The sequence below is a fragment of the Hemiscyllium ocellatum genome, chromosome 12 (genome assembly GCF_020745735.1).
Source record: "Hemiscyllium ocellatum isolate sHemOce1 chromosome 12, sHemOce1.pat.X.cur, whole genome shotgun sequence".
NCBI classification, from domain to species: Eukaryota; Metazoa; Chordata; class Chondrichthyes; order Orectolobiformes; family Hemiscylliidae; genus Hemiscyllium; species Hemiscyllium ocellatum.
In genome coordinates this window covers 81142373-81161925 of record NC_083412.1, presented here as the reverse complement: position 1 = coordinate 81161925, position 19553 = coordinate 81142373, and the positions used below count along the sequence as shown (strand labels likewise).

The 19553-nt window shown below is 39.5% G+C and overlaps 1 protein-coding gene across 4 annotated transcripts in view; it reads right to left on the bottom strand.

The window, feature by feature from the left end:
• Positions 1-4286: 4286 nt before the first annotated feature.
• Positions 4287-19553, bottom strand: part of si:dkey-229b18.3 (uncharacterized) — a 50698-nt gene continuing 35431 nt past the window's right edge. For 3 of the 4 annotated variants that reach the window (XM_060833773.1, XM_060833775.1, XM_060833776.1), the window contains exon 7: positions 15986-16034. In XM_060833773.1, the coding sequence (XP_060689756.1) occupies positions 16019-16034 (16 nt within the window). In that variant the 3' untranslated portion in view covers positions 15986-16018. Of the gene's footprint in view, positions 5061-15985; positions 16035-19553 lie in introns of those variants that run through there. The other variant, XM_060833774.1, reaches the window with a different exon arrangement.

Sequence of the window (19553 nt, the reverse complement as noted above, 5' to 3'; positions counted from 1 at the left end):
TGAATGTGGGCACTAGGTGAGCAACACACAGTCTTTGGGATTCTCAATTCTGGCCTTGGCCAAAAGTGTCCAATGTCTCAAATTTACTATCCCTGATTACATTTCTCTTTTCTTCCCCTGTAACACAGTGCTATGGACAACTTGCTCATCCTTTCCTACCACCCCACTCTCATTCACACAGGGAACAAGAATTTCATACCTGTTAGACAAGCTCAAGGGCTGAGGCTCCTTCAGCACTATTTCCTGGATCCCTTTACTGGCCTCACTTAGAAGCGCACTCTCCTCTCCATGACCACTGACCAAAGTAGAGGTAATTAATCTATGGCAAAGTAGGGCCCTCCAAAAACAGTTTTGCTCCCGCCCTGGTGTCACAGTGATCAAAAGTCAGGTTCAGCTCATCAACTCTGAGCCGGAGTTCCTCAAGCAACCAACACTTGCTACAGATGCAATCACTATGAACCACAAATGGGGTCCACTAACTACCACAACATGTAAGTACAATATATTGCCTGGCCCTGCATCTCTACTTTATTTACTTACTGCTTAATTTGATTTTTAAATTGCAAATTGTCACATATTGCAACGTTGTCAAAAATAAAAATTGATAAAATGGAAACTAAGTTCAGCATGCATTGCAAATACAGAGCATAGGTTTAGGGTGACAGGGGAAAGATAAGAGAGACCTCAGGGGCAACTTTTTCACACAGAGGGTGGTACATGTATGGAACGAGCTGCCAGAGGAAGTGGTGGAGGCTAGTACAATTGCGACATTTAAAAGACATCTGGATGGATATATGAATATGGTTAGAAGGGATATGGGCTGGTTGCTGGCAGGTGGGATTAGATTGGATTGGATATCTGGTTGGCATGGATACGTTGGACCAAAGGTCTGTTTCCTTCCAGTACATCTCTATGACTCTGCAACCAAAAAAGTGTATTATATTTAAACATCCACAAATACAACTATTTACAGGCCTTGCAAGCAATACTCATGAAATATTACTCACAATATGACACAAAGCCTCAAAACCTCGTTTAGGAGTTACAAACAAGCTTTTCTTTAATTGAATAATAAAGCAGCAAATTTATCACATTGAAAAGTTCACAAATCATATTTTAATAGTGCTGTTAGCATTTAACTCATTGCTTAACATTTATGTATAAAGGAAATATGATAACCTTTTGTGTTTGGATATTAAACAAAAATGTTCATGGTACATGCATAGCCTACCTTATAATTTTTGCAGCAACTGATTAAAGCTTATGCAATAAGTTACAGAAATAAAGTATTCAGGAAGTTGTATGCAGATAAGAATTAAACAATGGCTGTGGTGCCACAAAAAACATACTTAGCTATTTATCCAGTGGGCAATTTCTATTGTAAGATCTCATGCCAACAATGACCTAGCTGCAGTGTTGGACTGGGGTGGACAAAGTTAAAAATCACACACCAAATTATAGCCCAACAGGTTTATTTATCTAGGAAGCACTAGCTTTCTAGGTGCTGCCTCTTCATTAGGTGGTTGTGGAACATGACCATACGACACAATTTATAGCAAAAGGGTTAGTGTCATAGAGTTATAATGATATATTAAACAACTTTTAATATATTTAATGACACTATGACACTGTAACCCTTTTGCTATAAATTGTGTCATATGGTCATGTTCCACAACCACCTGAAGAGGCAGTGCCTCGAAAGGTAGTGCTTCCAAACAAACCTGTTGGACTATAACCTAGCTGCAATAAACATACAAAATCAGAAAGGGCAAAGGATTCAATAGTACTGGATTTTTCAGTGCAGTACCTTAATTAACATATAGTATTAATTTGGAAGTCAGTCGTTTGAGTTTGAGAAATGAACACAAGGTATATGTATTAAAAAAAAGAGGGTGGTCACTGAGACTCAACTTACAGCTGGACTAGAACCAGAGACAGATTACGTCATGTAAATGTTTATTGGCTCTGTACATGTGACATGAAAGGAGCAAAGTGAACAACTAAACAAGGATCATCTTCTATCCTGAAACTTAAGTTCACAAATAAGTCAAAATATATTGTTAAAATATGGCAACTTTCACTTCACTAAAACTGTAGCCACAGAAATCATGCAGATATTAAATCTTACTTTATTTTTGTGGATACCTTCACATTATGGTTGTATTTACAATGTGCTTTATTCTACAGAGCAAATGTAAAGCAAAACTATAAAATTTACATCCTGTTTTAATCTTATTACAGCTATTATATAATTGCTTAAGTATACCAGAGATGTAGTGGAAGAAAAAATAAATTCCTACATGTTTTAATGAAAAGCAGCATACAGCATTTTCAACAGTGCGCGCAACAGGCACATACAGCGTTATATATACCTTTATTAAAAATGGTGAAAATCACATACATAAATCTGTGAAACATACATAGTAACAAGTACCTTATTAGATCAAAAGGTTTCATTACTTAAAAATCTATTTTGATTCTACCTGCCAGAAGTTAAATTACAAAATAGTAAAATAAAAACCATCTCATTCATCTTTCATTGGGGTTTTCAAATCTATATTCTAAAAACCTCAACTCCGTAAAACTCCCTATGTACAAAATTTTAGGTGCTAATGTTGATACAAAATTTACATTCTTAGAAAGTTTAAAATATTTGGAATGGGAACCAAATTCAATCTCCAACAGTAAATATTTAACAGTTCAAGGGAGGGCATTTTTCCCCTAAGGAAATATAGTTGCATATCTCTACATATGAGAATAATGAACTCATTACTTTTGGAAAAACATCTGTAAAAAGCAAGTAGTGTGCACAATGAACCACACTAGTTACATGAAGAACATTTATAATATAAATTGTGGCTTAAGTTTAAGTAGTTTAGTTTAGTATATAAAGCCCTGTGACAGAATATACTGAACCTGAGACTAAAGGAGAAAAAAAACATGATAAACTGAGGATTATCATGTTAAAAAGCATGTCAAATTGTTCAGCAATTGTGCTTTACGTATTCGGGTATCTTTCCCTTCAAATAAAATTTTGCCTAAATCATCATTAAACAAAATTATAAGCAACAAATTACACATCAGTAGGGTTTAAATATACTAACTCTTGCCACAAATTTTTTTTTTGCTCAATTAACTGGCAAATTAGATTTAAAACTTAAAAACCATCATATCCTCTTGAACAGTCTACACAGTTACTAAAAGCTTGCCAAAGTAACACATTTCATTATAAGCGAATTATAGGGACATAAAGCAATTTTGATATAACTTCAACAGTGGCAATTTTTAAACAGACGGTTAATACAATTTCAATTGATACAAGACTCGTCACTTCCACGTTCATAAAACTGCACGTTGCATAAATAAAGGAAAACAGATTGAGACTTTAGAGGGGGTCCAATTTGAAACTCGACCAATTCACACAGTGAATGGTTCAAAAGAATATAACTAATCGGAAACTAGACCATTAGACAGCAACGGTGTAATGACTTTAGTACAAATGCAAAATACTGCAGGAAGTGGAAATATAAAATAAAAACAAAAACACTTGAAAAGTCTCAGCAAGTCAGCCAGCATCTGTAGAAACAGTTGGCATTTAATGTCATGATGACATCAGAGTTCAAGAGCTGAAATGTCAATTCTGTTTCTCTCTAAAGATGTTGCTTGATCTGCTGAGAATTTTCAGCATCTAGTTATTATATGGTACAAGACTTTACTTAGAATTCCATAGTAAAAATGGCTCAAGTTTCCTAGCTCATTTTAAAGTTAAGATGACACTGAGATGAAAGAATTGTTCCAGTCTTTTCAGACAAGCAATGATTATTAAACAATTAAAATATTAAAAATTGCAAGAAACTTAAAATTTAGTAAGTAGAACAAAAATGTTATCTTGCATGTTGTTTCTCTCTAAAACCCATCCAGCTGAACAAAACCTGAGTGGATGAGAAGGTGGGTGGGAGTGTGCACACATGTGCATAGATGCAGAGTGCTGGTAACATACTTTCAAAATACTTAAATTAGAATATCATTAGACTGGCTAGATTGGACAAAAAAAACTTCCTGAAACATGAACTGGCCTTTTCTGTTTAAAATGTCTCTTCAAGGCTTAAAACAGTAAGCACCCTTTTGCAAAAATTCAAAAAGTCTGCTTCTTAAAAATAGTTGGTACACTTCTATTTGAGATAAAACATGCTACAGTTTCACATACATTTAAGAACATGTCTTAAAAATATTCAAGTAGTGAAAACTACAGTTATACATTTAGATTCATAAATATAAATTTATAGCATGAATGAAATAAGATTGTTCACTAGTAAGGAACTAAGTGTAGACAGTTGATTGGGTAACCACGTTCTTTTAAATATAGACCGAACATACATTTTTCTGTAATATTTACAACAGTAATTATCTCCAGTTATCTACAAAACATTACAGTGTTTTGCACAATTGCTTCATAATAGCAGTAATGGTCACATCAGCAAGTACATGACTGTAACCACAGATCAACACCAAATAAAATTTCTAACTATCAAGTTACAAGTTTCCAAGCTCCAGTGCATAGGTATCATTTATGCTTTTGTTTTATGCCCACTGAGGGGCTTTAGTAACCACCATATCTTTATATTGTACACAATTCATTTCAAAGGCACAGTTTTTATTCATCCCAGATTATTTTTACCCTGCAGTCTAGTTACAGTGTTTGCAGTTAAGGTATTCGGTCAATCAAATGAGATTTCTATTTTGGGACAAAAATCGGTAATGCTAATTTCAAAAGATACCACTTTTTTTTAAAAGAGTTGGGTACATAATTTTAAAATGGCTTGAATTTTTCTAGGGATGGGTGTATTTAGCTTCACATTGAGAAATGATTAAGTTGATAAGAGATTCAACAGATGGAATTGTAAGCACCAGAGTACATAAGAATTTTAGCCCATCCTCTCATAATTCCTGTTTTCTCAAATTTTGGAATGAACTCAATTGAGTACATGCAAATGCAGCAGTCTCTAGCTCTCAAATTTCACCATTTCGTCCTCATACAGTGGTCCAATAATTCTCAGCGCCTGGAAGAAATAGGAAACAAATTACACTTAGTACATTGCAGTTATACACATATTTGATTTCAGTTTAACCAGTGCACGATTTTTCCAGGTGCAACTTACACCTGGAAAATAGTTTTATATGATCACAATTCCATGCTTATTCAACTTCTAATAAATACTGCACACTTTTCACTGCACTCATTGTAAATTATCAAAGCACTGATTGACAGAAAATGTATTAGCCCATTATTCTCATGTATTAAAATTATTTTCTTCCTTACTCCTTGATGCTAATCAATTTTAACTGAAACAAACCCCTTTCATGAAACACTTTAAAATATCCTTGGAAAACAAGATTTCAGATTTCCACAGTGCTTAAATCATTTAATTTGGAGGAAATTAGTTGAGGGCACAATGAATTTTTGAAATGATAGCACCATCTACCAGTGATACTTGGAAATACAAAGTTTCCTTGGCACTTTTCCAGTCATAATGTAAATGGAGCAATTTATTTAACATGAAAATACAATTCTTCATCACCAGTTAATCGTGATATCAGCAATTAGTTTCTTGATAACAGGATGAAGTAATCAAATGATCCATCCTCACATTTTCTAACTTTCAAAGTAGAGGAACATCAGTCTCATATAACCAGGTAACCTAGTTGATAGTGAGAAGTCATATTTTGCTCACTAAATAAAAGTAAAGTCACTATAGTCTTACCAGACCATAGAGCTGCTTTCTCAGGAGTGCATTAGGACATGGGGTAAATGCTCCTAAATTTAAAATCAGCAACACAGAAAAGATTTATCCCATGCAAGAATCTGTAAAGATTCGAGTGGCCAAGAAGTATGTAAAGTAAAAATTAACAACTTTATTTCTTAAATGTAACAGAGAATAATTAACTAATCACTATTTACAATTTCTTCCTCTAACCTATCTTTTACCTTCCATTCTATAATACTAATCCGATAAAACTCCCAATTAAGATTTACAAAACCACCCTTATCTCAAAACTAGGCAGCTTTCGTTCTTCTATTTGGATCTTCCTGTGTTGTCTTTTTTTCTTAGGAATTTCTGCATTACAGGTTACTAATTGCAAAGGTACCTTTTTAAGAGAGCTATTTTTCAGGCAGTCTGTTTACATGCTGGGCTTGTCAGTTCTCCTCTCAACTGTACATCCCTATGGCTCTATGTTCAAGTTTCCCCAGTCTTATACCTCCAAAGCATCGGATTGGGTCATTGACTTTTAAGATTGTCAATATACACAATTCAAATTGGATTGGAGTTTGATATAAGTTAAACTGATTGGCTGAATTCGAATTTGTGTTTATGTCTCATAACAACTCAGTGAATGCTATTTGTTCTGAATCAAATGTTACTTTGTAAATTCTCCAGCACTCTGTGTACTTGCTAAGTCCTTCACTCTCTTGAAGGTACAGAACATTTCTACACCTTCATAACACTTCCCCCTTAAGAAAAAAATGAAATATCGTAATGAAAAGATGGCTTCATTTTTTCAAACATTTTAACACATTACTCTAACATACAGATAAGTTTCATAAAAGTTCACCTTGTGGGCAGCACGGTGACACAGTGGTTAGCACTGCTGCCTCACAGCGCCAGAGACCTGGGTTCAATTCTGTGTGGAGTTTGCACGTTCTCCCTGTGTCTACGTGGGTTTCCTCCGGGTGCTCCAGTTTCCTCCCACAGTCCAAAGATGTGCGGGTCAGGTGAATTGGCCGTGCTAAATTGCCCGTAGTGTGAGGTAAATGTAGGGGTATGGGTGGGTTGCGCTTCGGCAGGTCGTGTGGACTTATTGGGCCTAAGGGCCTGTTTTCACATTGTAAGTAATCTAATCTAAACTTCTTTCCATATACCTATACATAACAATATATTCCATATATAACAAATCTCATCTAAACGGAGTTAAATCTGCTATAACACATCTATAACACATTCTTCCGACCTGCAACAAGTATGATTTTTAAATTAAAGCCTGTAACATAAGACTCCTAACGAAATAGTCTCATGTTTGTATCTTTAAAATGTTCTAAGAATGTAAGCGGATTGTGGTCAGCGTACACAACTGCCTCAGACACATTGTTCTTGACATACACGTTAAAATGCTGTAAAGCCAGTACCAAACTCAATAGTTTCTTTTCATTTGTGGAGTATTTCCTCTGGTAGATGTTGATCTTCTTTGAAAAGTAGCCAACTAGCAATTCAATCCTATCCTCATCTTCCTGTTGCAGTATAGCTCCAACTCCAATATCATTAGCGTCAATGATGACTTTAAAAGGTTTTGAAAGGTTTGGTGTAGTTAAAACTGGTTTGGTGGTTAATATCGATTTCAAATGGTCTAATGCCTCCTGGCATGGTTCTATCCACTGTGGTGTTCTTCAGCAAATCAGTTAATGGTGCCACTATATTGCTCAAGTTTGGGACAGACCTCTGATAGAATCCGCTTAGACCTAAGAATTGAAGCACCTCTTCCTTCAAGGTTGGTCCTGGAAATTCCTCGATGGCCTTCGTCTTTGTGTTCCATGGGGTCAACCTTCCATGACCAATGTTATGTCCCAAGAACGTCACCTCTGCTTTCATGAATTCCATTTTAAGTTTACCACCAGTTTTGCATCTTGTAGTTGTTCAAAGAGCTCTTTTAACTGTACCATGTGATATTTCCAGGACTTACTAAATATCACTACATTGCCCAAATAGATTGCAGTTTGTTAACCCAGTCACAACTCTGTTCATGAGTCTTTGGAATGTGGGAGGCATGTTCTTCATTCCAAAGGGCATCATTTCCAACTGATATAGCCCATTTTGGGTTACAAACACAGAAATTTCATTCACCACCTCTGATAAAGGTGCCTGCCAGTAACCAAGCATTAAGTCCACCTTGGTAACTGACTGACTTTCTCAGTACAGAATACAAAATCTAGCAATTGGATAAGAATCAGATTTTGTGATGGTGTTGACCTTCCAATAATCCTCAGAGAATCACTGAGTCCTGTCCGGTTTGGGAACAAAGATGATTGGTGAACTCTACTCACTCTGGCTTGGTTCGATGATGTTCTCATCGAGCACAGTTTTCACCTCTATCTGCACCTGTCTGGCTTTGAAAGGATTAAGCCGATGGGGGCGATATTTTATCGGAGCAGTATTCCCTTCGTCTACTTCCTGTGCAATTGTATTCGTCCGCCCCATCTGATTCTTACATATGTCTTGTAAAGTAGTAAACAACCTTTCAACTCTATTCTATGCTCCTGAGACAAATAGCTTATTAATCTATCCCATCCCTCAAGGGTGACTTCATTTTTTAATCTATTTTGAGGCACCTCAAAATCCATAACACCTGGATTTGATTCCTCACCCTGCGAGGCAGTCACTAACACCTGTTTCCCCAGTTCTTTCTCCCTAGTATAATGTGGTTTCACCAAGTTCACATGCCATACTCAATAAATTTTTCCTATCTGGCATCTTTACTAAATAGTTCACTCGACTCAACTTTTTCTCAAATTTGATACGGGCCACTAAACCTAGTTACTTATCATTAGTAACAGTACCAACACGTTATCCCCTTGGGAAAATGTCCGAGCCTCAGCTTTTATACGCCACCTGCTTCATTCTACACAGTGTAGAAAGTGAGGACTGCAGATGCTGGAGATCAGAGCTCAAAAATGTGTTGCTGGAAAAGCGCAGCAGGTCAGGCAGCATCAAAGGAACAGGAGAGTCGATGTTTCGAGCATAAGCCCTTCTTCATTCTACACAGTGCCCTTTTTAGGTGCTGTTTAGCTAACTCACCTACGTGACTTAATCTCTTCCCCCATCTCTGATAAATAATTGAAGTGTGAGATCTCCGACTTTGGACCTGTCAATTTTTCTTTAATTAATTTCAAAGGGTCTCTCACTTCATGGCCAAATATTAACTCAAAGGGAGCGAACTGAGGAGATTCATTTGGGACATCTCTAATGGTAAACAATATGAATGGGATACCTTTATCCAAATCATTTGGGTAATCCAGTCAGTATGCTCCCAACATGGTATTCAAGGTCTGATGCCACCTTTCTGAAGCTCCCTGGGATTCAGGATGATATGCACTGGAATTAAAGTGCTGTATACCTGAACTATCCATAACCTCCTTAAACAGCCTAGCAGTAAAATTTAACCCTTGGTCCGACTGAATCTCTCTGCGTAGCCCATATTGTGTGAAGAAAGCTACTAACTCCTCTACTAGCCTTTGTGTCTTGATATTTCGTAATGGAATTGCCTCCGGAAATCTGGTAGACACATCCATTATCGTTAACAAGTACTGGTTTGCACTTTTCGTTCTCGGGAGGGGACCTGCACAATCAATTATAATCTCCATGAAAGGTTCTTCAAATGCAGGACTTGGCAACAAAGATTATATTATAGTAGATCAGATTAGATTAGATTCCCTACAGTGTGGAAACAGGCCCTTCAGCCCAACTAGTCCACACCGAACCTCCGAAGAGTAACCCACCCAGACCCATTTCCCTCTGACTAATGCACCTAACACTATGGGCAATTTAGCATGGCCAATTCACCTGATCTGCACATCTTTGGACTGTGGGAGGAAACCGGAGCGCCTGGAGGAAACCCACGCAGACACGGGGATGCTGGTTTTATTACCACCTGAGGCCTACAGACCATTTAACCACATCCTTGTGCATTCCAGGCCAATAAAAATGCTTTTGGACCTTAGCCTGAGTCTTTTGTATCCCGAGGTGACCTCCTACAGGTAGTTCATGTGCAACACGTAACACCTCCTGTCTGTCTGCTACTGGCCATACAATATAGTGTACTTCAGTCTATTTCTCCTCTGCACTAACCTGCCGTGGTCTCCACTGCCATCTGACGGTTCTATCTTTCAGATAATAATGCTCCGGAATGTGCTCTGCCTCCTTTTCACAGTATGCATCCACATATATCTTTTATTGTCTTGTCTTGCTGTTGCAAGTCTCTTAGCCTTTCAGGACTAAACACCTCATGACCCTTGTCTGTTCAAGTTTTTCCTGCAGCATTACGTCAAACAGGGTATCCGCAAATTGAACCTCAACTCTTTCATCTTTCTCTTCACTTTGTGCTGTGATTTATGATAGTGGAATCTGGTTATCCCTGGGAAAATACTAGGATATTTCTGTTTTAACTCCTCAGTTTCTTGGACTTCCTTGGGCTTCTCCATAACAAGGGGTATCACTCCCACCTTGGATCCTGCCAGGTCATTCCCAAGAAGAAACCATATTCCTGAAACTGACACACCGTCAATCACTTCAACTGTAACTTGCTCAGTCTTAAGCTGGCACTCCAACCTGATATTACAGTGGGGAACGCTAAATTTCTGTCCAGTTATCCCACAAACTCTCAGGTAACAGATCAGAAAGGGTGCGTATTTGCTCATCCCTTACTATCAGTGACTGGTTAGATCCTGTACCTCAAAATTATAACTTATCCTTCCCCCCTGTTCTTTCTGAATAAACTTTACCTATAGAGGTGAGTGCTTTATAGAGGTCAGGTACTAACTCCATACCCAGCCCCTGCCTAGGCCGTGCACTCTCCTACAGCTCCTCAGTTCTTCTTGGGGTCTCCTTTACTACCTTCAGTAATGTCACTGGCTTAGCTTCTTTTACCACATCTTTTCCCACAGTGCCTTTCTTTAACGACCAGCATGGAGTCTTTACGTGTCCCACCTTCTGAAACAAGCAGCACTAATTTTCCATGTCCTATTCCATTACAGTGAAAATACATAGAACAGCCCTTGATGTTGCGCCGCCCTGTCATACTAATCTGAAGCCCATCCCACCTACACTATTCCACGTACGTCCATATGCCTGTCCAATGATTACTTAAATGCACTTAAACTTAGCGAATCTACTACCGTTGCAGGCAAAGCATTCCATACCCTTACTACACTGAGTAAAGAAACTACCTCTGACATCTGTTTTATGCCTACCTCCCCTCACTTTAAAGTTATGTCCCCTCGTGTTTGCCGTTCCCATACTTGGAAAAAGGGCTCTCCTGGTCCACCCTATCTAACCCTCTGATTGTCTTGTATGTCTCTATTAAGTCACCTTACAACCTTCTTCTCTCTAACGAGAACAGCCTCAAGGCCCTCAGGCTTTCCTTGTAAGACATTCCTTCCATACCAGGCAACACCCTAGTACATCTCCTCTGCACCCTTTCCAAAGCTTCCATATCCTTCTTATAATGCGGTGACCAGAGCTGCACACAATACTCCAGTGTGCCCGTACCTGAGCTTTGTACAGCTGCAGCATAACCTCCTGGTTCCAGAACTCAATCCCTCCATTAATAAAGGCCAAAACACTGTATGCCTTCTTAACAACCCTGTCAATCTGGGTGGCAACTTTCACCTGAGGCCTTTCACCTCCTGGGCTTCTTTTTTATCATGTGCTAACTTCTTACCAGTGCTCTCTACCAATGGTTTTGTAGCCTAGGATCTCCCCTTCTCCCAACTTCTCCCCGTCACAGGAAGAAATTCTGGCCGGAAGCTTGTCTTATGCACCAACATGCTCTCATTTGCTAATTCTACTGTCCTTCTCACTTCCTGAACTTTCTGTCCCTCCGTGTGAATTCTTAGCATCTCTGGAAGTGAGTTTTTAAACTGCTCCAGAGCCTCAAATGTTTTATGTCTTTTCAAAGCATAGAACATAGAACAATACAGCACAGAACAGGACCTTCGGCCCTCGATGTTGTGCCTACCTATGAACTATTCTCAGCTTTCCCCCCTACACTATCCCAAAGTCATCCATGTGCTTATCTAAGGATTGTTTAAATCTCCCTAATGTGGCTGAGTTGACTATATTAGCAGGTAGGGCATTCCACGCCCTTACCACTCTCTGCGTAAAGAACTCGCCTCTGACATCAGGCTTAAATCTATTACCCCTCAATTTGTAGTTATGGACCCATCCATCAAAATGACTATGTTTATTTCTTTTGAACTATCAGAGAAATTTGCCCAATAGGTTAGAGATCACAAAACACAGCTCGAAGTGAAATTGACACAGTTTATTGCAAGCGATATTGCTGGAAGAGAAATTGACTAGATTGACAGAACTGACAGGAGCTAAGGATGAGACCAGGTTTATAATAATGCTGCACAATGACACTGATTAAGAAATGGGAAACATTTCTGGAAATGGAGTAATTTAGTTGCAAGGATGCTAATTGGAAAACAGTTTATCGGAGGAGTGTCCTGTTCCTTCACACAATGCAACATCCTGACAGTATCATGGTTCCATTCATCTTCCCAGGTAGGTCTCTTCTGAAGTGGTGAGGTGCTTTCATTGTCCTGTCTGTCTGTCCTGCTGTGTGGCTTGGGTATTGCTGGGTTGTGAAACTGCCCTTAGAACTTTGAGATATCTGTGGTGCTCTGTCATGTCCATGGGAGCTTAAAGAGTATTGCCTTATACTGCTGGGGAATTCTGGGTGTTTTGGTACAGTTGGGCCAATATTGCTTTTGTTGGCCTATCATGGATTAGCAAATCTTTTCCCACACAAACTCAACATAGGTCGGACCTGATTCCTCCTTTGTGTTTCTGAACCGCTGTCTATGCACTTCTGGTACCAATTCATAAGCACTTAAAATAGTCTGTTTAACCTCTTAATAATCCCTTGACACCTGATCTGACAGTGCTGCAAATACCTCACTAGCTCTACCTACCAGTTTGGTCTGAACTAGCATTATCCATGAATCCTCCGACCACTCCATTTGCCTAGCCAATTTTTCAAATGAAATAAAGCAAGCTTCAACACCTTTCTCATCAATATGTGGCAGTTTTGATTTATATATATCACTACCTTCTCTTTTAATCTCCATCGTGTTAACTTGATTTTGCTGACTAAGTTGCAACTCAAGCTCAAATTCTCTTTCTTCTCTCTCTTTGCTCTGTCAAGAACCTTCTCTCTCTCTCTCCCTTTGTTTATCTTCTAACTCCATTTTCCTCAATTGTAATTTAAGTTTTTCTACCTCTACTGCACTTGTCTGTTTCTCTGACACACTTAAGCGTTTGAGTTATTCCCTTACAATTTCAGCTTTACTTTTGTCCTTGGTTAAACCCAAATGTAACTCGTTTGCTAATTCTAAAAGTATGGCCTTTTTCTTTCTTTCTAAACTTTCTTGCAAATTTGAGAATCGTCTTCAAATCCCAGAACCTCTTTAGCAATTTTAAGAGCCATTTCTCTCTTCTTAATTTAATCAATCAAGTTACCGAAATTAAACAAATGATCTCATCCACGCTTTATTTAGAGATCTAGGACACTAACCTGATAGTGTGTAAATCTGCTGGGACTCTTTGTACCCCCAAATCTATTCAAATCAGTCTAAACCAGTACAAATCACTGACCCCAGCCCCCAAACTGTTACAACACGGGGTAAACCCTGCTGCTAAATTTAAAACCAGCAACACAGAAATGATTTACCCATGCAGTAAAATCTATACATATTCGAGTGGCCAAGAACTATTTAAAGTAAAAATTAACAACTTTATTTCTTAAAGTATAAGACAGAATAAGTAACTAACCACTATTTACAATTTTTTTCCCCTAACCTATCTTTTACCTTCCCTTCTATAATACTAGTCCGATAAAACTCCCAATTAAGATTTACAAAACCACACTTCCTATCTCAAAACTAGGCAGCTTTCATTCTTCTAGTCTGATTTTCCTGTGTCTTCTTTTCTTCTTCTTAGGAGTTTCTGTGTCACAGGTTACTGTTCAAGAAGGTACCTTTTTGAGAGAGTTATTTTTCAGGCAATCTGTTCACATGCTGGGCTTGTTAGTTCTTCTCTTAACTGTTCAAATTTCCCCAGACTTATATCCCCAAAGCATCGGTGTCACTGGCTTTTAAGATTGTCAATATTCTCAATTCAACTTGATTAGAATTTGGTATTTTCGGGGTATAATTTAAACTGATTGGCAGAATTCAAATTTATGTTTTTGTCTCATAGCAACTCAGCAAGTGCCGTTTGTTCTGAATCAAATATTACTTGTAAATTCTCCAGCACTTGCCACGTCATTCACTCTCTTAAAGGTACAGTACATTTCTACATTGCCATAACATTAGACAGAGACAACTAGTAGTAGTTTAACTTTAGGATCACCACACCTCAGGTCGTGAGAGGGGCCATGGTAACAGCCAGTGCGGGAATTGAATCCACTCTGTTGAGATCAATTTGCATCACAAACCAGCCATCAAGACAACTACACTAACCAACTTCAAACACTAAGTAGAAGTTGCGTAGACAATGGATTAGGTAACCACACTCTTAAATGTAGACCAAGTGTTAATTTTGCAATAATCATCACCAAATCTTTACAAAACATTAGCATGTTGTACATTTGGTTCATTATAGCAGTAAAGATTAAATTAGCAAGTATATGCCTGAAATCACTGAAAACCACTCAATAATGTTATTTCAACAAATTTCTAGTTTTCAAACTCCAGTGCAGAATCCAGTTGTACTTACACAAAGTTTTGTGTTGGATGTGGATGCAATTGTGAATCAGGTGAGGAGGGCAAGATTGTGTTTGGCATCAGAAAAGACAAATAGAAAGAAAGAATTTCTAACTGTAGATGATTGTATAAATATTTGAGGGGATGGGGCAGAACAGATAGAAGCAGGCTGACGGAATAGAGGAAGAGAAGCAGAGTGTCAGAAGTCAGGGTAATGTGTAGCTTGGGGGTTTATGAGCTATGTATGGGGTCAGTTGAATAGTTATTTAGGAGTCAGAATATGTATATTGTTTAATTAAAACCCTCTAAATTCTCAGATTTAATTTTTGTTTTGAGGGTGCCAAGTGTAGAGGATTTGCCCAGCAGAACAACTACCCAGTCTATTTCTTTGGCATCTAAGATTGGGATAATGCAGAGTCACCATGCATAACTCACATCTAGGTTCTGGATTAGTGATGCTGGAAGAGCACAGCAGTTCAGGCAGCATCCAAAGTGCAGCGAAATCGACGTTTCAGGCAACAGCTACACTAGAATGATGACTGTTTGGCCATCAGAGAATACACCCTGAGTTTTTTTACAACTTGAGAATTAACACTTTTTTTTTGGAAACAAAAGGTGCATGCAGCTATGATTTACACATTACTGCACTTAACACACTGCCACGACACCTGTGCTTCCAAGTCCAAATGTAAGAAAAATGTATAATTTCTTAACTCTAAGTTCAAAAAGAAGTTAAGAGTTTGAATCCATTGCAAAAAAATCAATTATAACTTTCTTGAATAAGAAACACTTTTTATCCATTTATTCTGGCAAGCTGTAAACATAATCAACAGGAAGAAAATTAACAAAGAAGCCATGTGGTGGAAAACACAATGGAAAGCTGTAGCCAAAGAATAGTACAAACAGAGGAGCTGGATAGTGAGAAGTCAACTATCAGAAAGAAGTCACTCTGAGGAAGCTGTCAGCATTCCAGCTGTGCAGAAAAGGGAAAAACAACTGTTGGATCTACAGTGCGAGCTGGATATTTTCCCCAAAGGTGGCCAAACCATGAGCTACTTGAAAAGGAATACGCTGAAAAACAACATTGGAAAGCCACACAGATAAGATTGTTGTGACCAGACAGGAATCTGAGAATGTGCCTTGCTGAATATAATCATAATCACAAAACTCATAAGGTAAAACCATTGTTGGGTGGACTCTTGACCTACTGTCTGTGAATAAAGAACAGTGTATTGTGGAACTGTGTAGTTACACAAGGGCGACATTTCTGTTGGAAGTGATGAGAATACTGATGGGTTGGATAAGATGTAACTCACCTCCAGATCCCCATCTGTCTACCACCTACAATGCACAAGTTAGGAAAGTGATGGAATATTCCTGGATGATTGCAGATCCAACAACACTCAAGCAGCTCAACTCCATTCTGCTTGACTGGCACTCCTTACAGCACCTTCAACATTCACTTCCTCCATCAGCAGTGTGTCATCTGTAAGATACACTGCTAAAACTCAACATAGCTTTCTCAAAAACATCTTCTAAACCAAGACTTTAATCATACAGAAGGACAAGGACAGCAGATATTTGAGAACGCCATAGCCTGCAAGTTCCTTCTGATCTAACAAGGAGATTAGACCAGGGAAACCCACTGGATATCGTCTGTCTAGACTTCCAAAAGGCCTTTGATAAGGTGCCACACGGGAGGCTGCTGAGTAAGGTGAGGGCCCATGGTGTTCGAGGTGAGCTACTGGTATGGATTGAAGATTGGCTGTCTGACAGAAGGCAGAGTGTTAGGATAAAAGGTTCTTTTTCAGAATGGCAGCCGGTGACAAGCAGTGTCCCGCAGAGTTCAGTGTTGGGGCCGCAGCTGTTTACGTTATATATTAATGATCTGGATGAAGGGACTGGAGGCATTCTAGCGAAGTTTGCCAATGATACGAAGTTAGATGGACAGGCAGGTAGTACTGAGGAAGTGGGGAGGCTATAGAAGGATCTAGACAGTTTGGGAGAGTGGTCCAGGAAATGGCTGATGGAATTCAATGTGAGCAAATGCGAGGTCTTGCACTTTGGAAAAAAGAATAAAGCATGGACTACTTTCTAAACGGTGAGAAAATTCGTAAAGCCAAAGTACAAAGGGATCTGGGAGTGCTAGTCAAAGATTCTCTAAAGGTAAACATGCAGGTTGAGTTTGTGATTAAGAAAGCAAATGTAATGTTGTCATTTATCTCAAGAGGGTTGGAATATAAAAGCACCGTTGTGCTACTGAGACTTTATAAAGCTCTGGTTAGGCCCCATTTGGAGTACTGTGTCCAGTTTTGGTCCCCACACCTCAGGAAGAACATACTGGCACTGGAGCGTGTCCAGCGGAGATTCACATGGATGATCCCTGGAGTGGTAGGTCTAACATACAAGGATCGGCTGAGGATCCTGGGATTGTATTCATTGGAGTTTAGAAGATTAAGGGGAGATCTAATAGAAACTTACAAGATAATACATGGCTTGCAAAGGGTGGACGCTAGGAAATTGTTTCCGTTAGGTGAGGAGACCAGGACCCGTGGACCATCCTTAGAATTAGAGGGGGTAAATTCAGAACAGAAATGCAGAGACATTTCTTCAGCCAGAGAGTGGTGGACCAGTGGAATTCATTGCCGCAGAGTGCAGTGGAGACCGGGACGCTAAATGTCTTCAAAGCAGATATTGATAAATTCTTGATGTCACAAGGAATTAAGGGCTACAGGGAGAAATGCGGGTAAGTGGAGTTGAAATGCCCATCAGCCATGATTGAATGGCAGAGTGGACTCGATGGGCCGAATGGCCTTACTTCCACTCCTATGTTTTATGGTCTTATGATCATCTACCATCTTCAGCATAGTAATTCCTTCACTTTTGCCAGATTAAAATTCTGAAACCAATTTTTGACTAGCAGAATGGGTGTATGAATCCAGCCTGGACTGAAGTGTTTTGAAGTGGCAATACATCACTATCTCACAGGCGATAAACACTGGCCTAACTAGTAACAGTCACACTTCATGAATGAACAAAAAAAACACAGCTTTGTTATACTGACTATTTAAAGTGAAATTTACCTCTTATTCATGTTAATTCATGAATTCATTTTGATTCATGTTAGAGTTGAAACGACAGGAAGTGAAATCATGTTTGCTATTTTTTCAAGTGGAAATCTTAAAACAGCTCTAATTACCATGCACATGTAAACATAGTTAACTAACTTTATTGAGTTTTATTGGATGAAGTAACAGCAAGGGGTGTGAGGTGTAGTGCAACAGATACAGAAAATATGGACTTTATAATGACCTTTGATATAATGCCATATAAGAGACACCAGCAAGTCTAAGCCCATAGAATAAAAGAAAAATTGGCAGCACAGATACAACCAGTGGTTGGAAGAAGAGAGTAATGATCTGGATTTAGGTGGAGTTCCTTAGGGATTAATACTAGAAGCATTGCTTTTCTTAGCATACAATCAACATATAATCGCAGATGTGGCACAAATTCAAAATTTGGCCCAGAGACATACAACATGGAAACAGAACCTTCGGTCCAACCAGTCCATGCCGAACATAATCCCAAACTAAACTATTTCCACCTGCCTGCTTCTGGCCCATATCCCTCCAAACCTTTCCTATTCATGTAATTATCCAAATATCTTAAATGCTGCAATTGTATCCATATCCACCGCCTTCTCAGGACGCTCATTCCACACATGAATGACACGGTGGAAAGCACAAGAGGTCAGGCAGCATCTGGGAAGCAGGATCTTTCAGGCATAAGCCCTTCATCAGGAATGAGGCTTGTGTGTCGGGGCTGGAAGATAAATGGGAGGGAGGCGGGGTTGAGGGAAGGTAGCTAGGAGCGCGATAGGTAGATAAAGGCGAGGGAGGTGATAATAGGTCAGAGGGGGCAGTGATGGATGGGTCTGGAGGGCAGTGTAGAGTTGGAGGCTTGGGACTGGGTTAATGTGGGGGGAGAGGAAATGAGGAAGCTGTTGAAATCCACATTTATCCCGTGTGGCTGCAGAGTTCCAAGGCAGAATATGAGGTGTTCCTCCTCCAGGCATTGGTTGGTAACAGTTTCCCGGTGGAGGCGGCCCAGGAACTGCATGTCCTTGACGGAGTGGGAGGGGGGAGTTGAAGTGTTCAGCCACGGGGCAGTGGGATTGGTGGATGCGGGAGTCCCAGAGATCTTTGAAACGATCCACAAGAATGCGTCCTGTCTCCCTGATGTAGAGGAGACCACACCGGTTGAAACGGATGCAGTAGACCTGCTCTTCACTGCCCCTCAGACCTATCTCCTTCTCCCTCGCCTTTGCGCACCAATCACTTTCCCAGCTACCGCACCCCCCAACCCTACCTCCCTCCCATTTATCTCTCAACCCCTACCCACAAACCTCATTCCTGATGAGAGGTTTATGCCCGAAACATCAATTTTCCTGCTCCTCGGATGCTGCTTGACCTGCTGTGCTTTTCCAACACCACATTCTCAACTCTGATCACCAGCATCTGCAGTCCTCACCTTCTTCTATCTCTTAGTATGTCCAGTACCACTTGTAGAACAGACTGAGCAGAGATGGCAGCACATTGATCCCAGGAGGGAAGGCATACCCAGGCAGTCCTCAACATTGACTCCAGACCCCACAGTCCCATAGCATAAAGGACAGATGTCTGCAAGGAAACCTCCTGCTGATTACCATCAATGTGTTGCTCAGTACATGTATCAGTACTCTCCATGCTGACGAACTTTGGAGGAAATATGAAGGGTGGAAAAAGATCAGAATGTTTGGATGGTTGGGGACCTTAAGATTCTTTACCACAAGTGGCTCGACAGCTGAAGGTAACGGAGCCTAGAAAACTGCCATAACCAACTTCAGCAGTGATCAGCTTGGACTGAAAATTTGACCATCAATAATCATAATCATTTTCCTTTGCGCTAGGTTTGACTCCAGCTAGCAGAGATTATTTCCCTTATTCCCAATGAGTTAAATTTTGCTAGTGTTCCATGA